The 7688-nt window shown below is 44.2% G+C and overlaps 1 protein-coding gene across 1 annotated transcript in view; it reads right to left on the minus strand.

Annotated features, from left to right (window-relative positions):
* Positions 1-1007: 1007 nt before the first annotated feature.
* Positions 1008-7688, minus strand: part of polq (polymerase (DNA directed), theta) — a 126009-nt gene continuing 119328 nt past the window's right edge. Inside the window, exon 33 of the mRNA XM_068040833.1 lies at positions 1008-2702. Within this exon, the coding sequence (XP_067896934.1) occupies positions 2589-2702 (114 nt within the window). The 3' untranslated portion in view covers positions 1008-2588. The remainder of the gene's footprint in view (positions 2703-7688) is intronic.

Raw genomic sequence — 7688 nt, forward strand, 5'->3', positions numbered from 1 at the left:
GCGCAGTACAGGCCCTTCGGCCCTCGATGTTGCGCCGACCTGTGAAACCATCTGACCTACACTATTCCATTTTCATCCATATGTCTATCCAATGACCACTTAAATGCCCTTAAAGTTGGCGAGTCTACTACTGTTGCAGGCAGGGCGTTCCACGCCCCTACTACTCTCTGAGTAAAGAAACTACCTCTAACATCTGTCCTATATCTATCACCCCTCAACTTAAAGCTATGTCCCCTCATGTTTGCCATCACCATCCGAGGAAAAAGACTCTCACTATCCACCCTAACTAACCCACTGATTATCTTATATGTCTCTATTAAGTCACCTCTCCTCCTCCTTCTCTCCAACGAAAACAACCTCAAGTCCCTCAGCCTTTCCTCATAAGACCTTCCCTCCATACCAGGCAACATCCTAGTAAATCTCCTCTGCACCCTTTCCAAAGCTTCCACATCCTTCCTATAATGTGGTGACCAAAACTGCACGCAATACTCCAGGTGCGGTCTCACCAGAGTTTTGTACAGCTGCAGCATGACCTCGTGGCTCCGAAACTCGATCCCCCTACTAATAAAAGCTAACACACCATATGCCTTCTTAACAGCCCTATTAACCTGGGTAGCAACTTTCAGGGATTTATGTACCTGGACACCAAGATCTCTCTGTTCATCTACACTACCAAGAATCTTCCCATTAGCCCAGTGCTCTGCATTCCTGTTACTCCTTCCAAAGTGAATCACTTCACACTTTTCCGCATTAAACTCCATTTGCCATCTCTCAGCCCAGCTCTGCAGCCTATCTATGTCCCTCTGTACCCTACAACATCCTTCGGCACTATCCACAACTCCACCGACCTTCGTGTCATCCGTAAATTTACTAACCCACCCTTCTACACCCTCTTCCAGGTCATTTATAAAAATGACAAACAGCATCTTCTGAAAAATGGATCACTAGTTTAAACATGTCAATAGAAACAACAAAATCTTAATCCAAATGTACTTTTTATTGGCGAATACAGAACAAAAAGTCCATGTCTAGTAAATCATTATCCTCAAATACATTTTCTATAGTTTGACACCATTTACAGCTGACAGTACAAATATTTTCAATTTAATACACTTGCCATTAGAGCTAAACTGTTTTGAATACTTTTCTCTCAGTTTACACTGCATTAACATTTTGATCTGTTTTACAAAACTGATAGTCACATGTTTAAAAGCAATCTTTATTGGAAAAAGGATTAAAAAATAGCACAGAAGAATGTCATCTTGAACAGATTTAAGTCATAGCAATGACACTGCAGTAACAGTTACAGATATTTCAACCACACATAAGCAAAATACTGCGAATGCTGGAAATCTGAAAAAAAAATAATTCTGGAAATACTCAGCAGGTCTGGCAGCATCTGTGGAGAGAGAAACAGAGTTAACATTTCAAGTTGATGACCTTTCATCAGAACTCTGATTCCAGATTGAAATGTTAACTGTTTCTTTCTCTACAGATGCACCAGACCTGCTGAGTACAGACATTTCAATTGTATTATAAAGATTGTGTTCCACTTCAATCTAAATAAGTCAGTTTACATTGCCAAGTATGTTCATCTTATACACCATCTCATCGCCATAAACTGAACTCCTTGCTACCATTTAATGGTTAGCAGTAGATGACTACACTATCAGTTTAGAACACCATCACCTGTGGAGAGGTAAGGTGACTGGTGGCACAGTACCTTTTTCTCAAAGTACTACTCTTTTGAGTCACTGATATCCCTATTCCAAAGTAATTTATGGTTCCATGGCATGGAGTTTTACCAATTCTTAAATCATGTCAGAGGTTGGAATTAATTACTATGGGAGAAAATCCAACTGAAGAGGGAAAAATGTGTTAATCAGCTGGTTTTATAACCATAAGCATATTTCCTAGCACAAAGCAGCAATGGTGGCAGTTTCATGATATTCTCTGTGTAGCACATTCCCTCTCCCAGCTAAAAGAATTTATGAGATGAACCACAGCTGTTCAAAGCTATCATTCTGTACAACTTGTTACAAGTGAGATGACTGGTGTTCTATTGAATATCTGTGGTGCCATTAAATACTTGTACAAGATGTAAAATGTTCATCTCTTGTACATATGAAAGTTACTTTCCATTAATGAAATTCCACTGAATTGAATTAAATGTAATGCCATGAGACAGCAGCTACCACATTAGAGAATTCCCTGTCAGTCAGTTCTTTTATTCTAGAAGCTCCCTGCAAAACAGTCTCCATAAATTAATCCCAGAACACCACATTCAAATTCATTTACAAATAAATATTGATTTTTTTGCAAAGTAAAGTTCCCAACAACTCCCAGTGATAAAAGCTTGAGGTCAACCTGATCAATATTATGTTCCAACTCAAATATCAGCAATACACTTTTGACAGATAAAAGTTATCAGATTTGATTTATTTAAAATATATTAATTATACTCTTAATCAATACAAAACTCATTTTCTGAGATGAATATTAAATAACACCAAAACGCCAAGTGTACAACATCTGAAAATAAATACACAAGACATTTGTCTACATTTTTAAATCTGGCAAATTCTTCACTACACGTCTAAGTCTTGAAGGTTCCCCCAACTGGGACCAATCTTTACTTTGACACAGAGTTTCACTAGCAGTTTCATGGCATTTTCCATTTCATTTTTCATTACCTGAGCAACCTGAGGAGGGGCAGAGAATGAGAAAAAATGAACAGAAACTCACAATTTGATCAATAATTTAAATCCACACAAGAAAATTTAAAGGACAGTATCTTCACTGACAAACCAACCTTTAAACAGAAAAACAACAGTGACATAACAATAATATAAAAGCAAAATACTGCGGATGCTGGAAATCTGAAATAAAAACAAGAAATGCTGGAATCACTCAGCAGGTCTGGCAGCATCTGTGGAAAGAGAAGCAGAGTTAACGTTTCGGGTCAGTGACCCTTCATCGGAACTGACAAATATTAGAAAAGTCACAGGTTATAAGCAAGTGAGGTGGGGGTGGGGCAAGAGATAACAAAGGAGGTCTAGATTGGACCAGGCCACATAGCTGACCAAAAGGTCACGGAGCAAAAGCAAACAATATGTTAATGGTGTGTTGAAAGACAAAGCATTAGTACAGATTAGGTGTAAATACACTGAATATTGAACAGCAGCAAGTGCAAACCTGAAAAAAAAACAGTGGGTAAGCAAACTGAACAAACAAAGATGAAATGAAATAAATGCAAAAAAAAAGATTGTAAAAAATGTAAAAAAGAATGTTAAAAAAAGGAAGAAAAAATAACTAAAAATGAAAGTAAAATGGGGGGCTGTCATGCTCTGAAATTATTGAACTCAATGTTCAGTCCGGCAGGCTGTAGTGTGCCTAATCGGTAAATGAGATGCTGTTCCTCGAGCTTGCGTTGATGTTCACTGGAACACTGCAGCAATCCCAGGACGGATGTGAGCATGAGAGCAGGGGGGAGTGTTGAAATGGCAAGCAACCGGAAGCTCAGGGTCCTGCTTGCGGACTGAGCGGAGATGTTCCGCAAAGCAGTCACCCAGTCTGCGCTTAGTCTCCCCAATGTAGAGGAGACCACACTGTGAGCAGCGAATACAGTATACTACATTGAAAGAAGTACAAGTAAATCACTGCTTCACCTGAAAGGAGTGTTTGGGGCCTGGGATAGTGAGGAGTGACATAACAAAGTCTTTTCCCATTGATTTCAGCAACTGTGCGGCAGAATACTCCAATAAATTAAGGTAATCCAAGACTGATTCAGCCTGATGACATCTGAATGACAATCAACTGCCTCACTTGAATCGAATGCTACCTCCACTCTTTGTACCCAACATTGGCTAATCCCGGAGCAGCTGCCTACAGATGCTGAAACAGCACAGACCACCTCCACACTCTCTACCACAGAGCTCAGAGCACCTGTTTTAGTTTGGGGGTGGAAACAATCTCTTATAACGTTTTGTACATGGTAAAGAGATATCAAACAGACTTGACCTCTTTAGCAATCACAACCTATGTTTAATTTAATTCATATTTTGAGACACAGAAGAATAAGTTGAAGAAAGTGAAACATAACCCACAGGTTTGCCTCAGACTTGTTCAGCAATTCCAATTTAAATCCCAAAATCCAATGTATTTCAGAGTGTAATTTTTTGAGTTCTCTATTACCATGCTTGTGCAGAGATCTGGGGCAGGATTTTCCTTCCGGGTGCAGGATCCCAGCCCCGGGGGCAAGCAGTCACAGCCCCCGATTTTCAGGGTGGGGAGGGGGGTGGACAGACTGCTAATTGTCTAGTGGGGGGCCATTACTCTGGCTGCCATTTCATCACATTACCTGCTGTTGGAAAGATGTCTCAGGAAAGGCAGAGGCCTGGAAGCAGGGGCAGGGCAGCCCCTCGATTTGAGTGCGGACCTGGAGAGATGGGAAGTCCTCTTCCCAGAGGGTGACAGGAGGCCACCCACCCAGCCCAAGTAGGCCTTTTTTTTTTTTTTAATTCATTCGTGGGATGTGGGCATCGCTGGCTATGCCAGCATTTATTGCCCATCCCTAATTGCCCTTGAGAAGGTGGTGGTGAGCTGCCTTCTTGAACTACTGCAGTCCATGTGGTGTAGGTACACCCACAGTGCTGTTATGAAGGGAGTTCCAGGATTTTGACCCAGCGACAGTGAAAGAACAGCGATATATTTCCAAGTCAGGATAGTGTGTGACTTGGAGGGGAACTTGCAGGTGGTGGTGTTCCCGTGCATCTGCTGCTCTTGTCCTTCGAGGTGGTAGAGGTCGTGGGTTTGGAAGGTGCTGTCTAAGCAGCCTTGGTGCATTGCTGCAGTGCATCTTGTAGATGGTACACAGTGCTACCCCACTGTGCGTCGGTGGTGGAGGGAGTGAATGTTTGTAGATGGTGTGCCAATCAAGCGGGCTGCTTTGTTCTGGATGGTGTTGAGCTTCTTGAGTGTTATTGGAGCTGCACCCATCCAAGCAAGTGGAGAGTATTCCATCACACTCCTGACTTGTGCCTTGTAGATGGTGGACAGGCTTTGGGGAGTCAGGAGGTGAGTTACTCGCCTCAGGATTCCTAGCCGCTGACCTGCTCTTGTAGCCATGGTATTTATATGACTACTCCAGTTCAGTTTCTGGTCAATGGTAGCCCCTGGGATGTTGATAGTGGGGGATTCAACGATGGTAATGCTGTTGAATGTCAAGGGGAGATGGTTAGATTCTCTCTTGTTGGAGATGATCATTGCCTGGCACTTGTGTGGCACAAATGTTACTTGCCACTTATAAGCTCAAGCCTGGATATTGTCCAGGTCTTGCTGCATTTCTACACAGACTGCTTCAGTATCTGAGGAGTCAGGAATGGTGCTGAACATTATGCAATCATCAGCCAACATCCCCACTTCTGACCGGACACTACCCTGAGGAACTCTTGCAGTGATGTCCTGGAGCTCAGATGATTGACCTCAACAACCACAACCATCTTCCTTTGCGCTAGGTATGGCTCCAACCAGCAGAGAGTTTGCCCCCTGATTCCCATTGACTCCAGTTTTGCGAGGGATCCTTGATGCCATACTCGGTCAAATGCTGCCTTGATGTTAAGGGGAGTCACTCTCACCTCACCTCTTGAGTTCAGCTCTTTTGTCCATGTTTGAAACAAGACTGTAATGAGGTCAGGAGCTGAGTGGCCCTGGCAGAACCCAAACTGAGCATCACTGAGCAGGTTATTGCAAATCAAGTGCCGCTTGATGGCACTGTTGATGACACCTTCCATCACTTTACTGATGATTGAGAGTACCACTGATGGGGTGGTAATTGGCCAGGTTGGACTTGTCCTGCTTTTTGTGTACAGGATACCTGGGCAATTTTCCACATTGCCAGGTAGATGCCAGTGTTGTAGCTGTAGTGGAACAGCTTGGCTAGGTGTGCGGCAAGTTCTGGAGCACAGGTTTTCAGTGCTATTGCTGGAATATTGTCAGGATCCATAGCCTTTGCAGTATCCAGTGCCTCCAGTCATTTCTTGATATCACGCGGAGTGAATCGAATTGGCTGAAGTCTGGCATCTGTAATGCTGGGGACTTCAGAAGGAGGCCAAGATGGATCATCAAATTGGCACTTCTGGTTGAAGTTTGTTGCAAATGCTTCAGCCTTATCTTTCACACTGATGTGCTGGGCTCCCCCATCATTGAGGATGGGGATATTTGTGGAGCCACCTCCTCCAGTTAGTTGTTTAATTGTCCACCACCATTCACGATTGGATGTGGCAGGACTGCAGAACTTAGATCTGATCTGTTGGTTATGGGATCGTATAGCTCTGTCTATCACATGCTGCTTACACAGTTTGGCACGCAGATAGTCCTGTGTTGCAGCTTCACCAGGTTGATACATTTTTTGGCATGCTTGGTGCTGCTCCTAGCATGCCCTCCTGCACTCTTCATTGAACCAGGGTTGGTCTCCTGGCTTGATGGTAATGGTAGAGTGGGGAATCTGCCAGGCCATGCGGTTACAGATCATGGATGCCCAGTTTTGCATTGCTAGATCTGTTCGAAATCTATCCCATTTAGCACGGTGGTAGTGCCACACAACACGATGGAGGATATTCTCAATGTGAAGGTGGGACTTCGTCTCCACAAGGACTGTGCGGTGGTCACTCCTACCAATACAGTCATGGACAGAAGCATCTGCGGCAGGCAGATAGGTGAGGGCAAGGTCAAGTATGTTTTTTCCCTCGTGTTGGTTCCCCACCACCTGCCGCAGATCCAGTCTAGCAGCTATGTCGTTTAGTACTCGGCCAGCTCGGTCAGTAGTGGTGCTACCGAGCCATTCTTGGTGATGGACATGAAGTCCCCCACCCAGAGTACATTTTGTGCCCTTGCCACCCTCAGTGCCTCCTCCAAATGGTGTTCAACATGGTGGAGTACTGAGTCATCGGCTGAGGGAGGGCGGTAGGTGGTAATCAGTAGGAGGTTACCTTGCCCATGTTTGACCTGATGCCATGAGACTTCATGGGGTCCAGAGTCGATGTTGAGGACTCCCAGGGCAAATCCCTCCCTACTGTAGACCACTGTCCCGCCACCTCTGCTGGGTCTGTCCTGCCGGGGGACAGGACATACCCAGGGATAGTGATTGCAGTGTCTGGGACATTGTCTGTAAGGTATGATTCCGTGAGTATGACTATGTCAGGCTGTTGCTTGACTAGTCTGTGGGACAGCTCTCCCAACTTTGGCACAAGCCCCCAGATGTTAGTAAAGAGGACTTTGCAGGGTCGACAGGGCTGGGTTTGCCGTGGTCGTTTCCGGTGCCTAGGTTGATGCCGGGTGCTCTGTCCGATTTCATTCCTTTTTATTGACTTTGTAGCAGTTAGGTACAACTGAGTGGCTTGCTGGGCCATTTCAGAGGGCATGTAAGAGTTAACCACATTGCTGTGGATCTGGAGTCACATGTAGGCCAGACCAGGTAAGGACAGCAGATTTCCTTTCCTAAAGGACATTAGTGAACCAGATGGGTTTTTACATCAATCGACAATGGTTTCATGGCCATCATTCCACTAGCTTTTAATTCCAGATTTATTAATTAAATTCAAATTCCACCTTCTGCTGTGGTGAGTTTTGAACCCATGTCCCCAGAGCAATACCCTGAGTCTCTAGGTTACTGGTCCAGTGATAATACC

Source organism: Heterodontus francisci, chromosome 10, assembly GCF_036365525.1.
Source record: "Heterodontus francisci isolate sHetFra1 chromosome 10, sHetFra1.hap1, whole genome shotgun sequence".
Lineage (NCBI taxonomy): Eukaryota > Metazoa > Chordata > Chondrichthyes > Heterodontiformes > Heterodontidae > Heterodontus > Heterodontus francisci.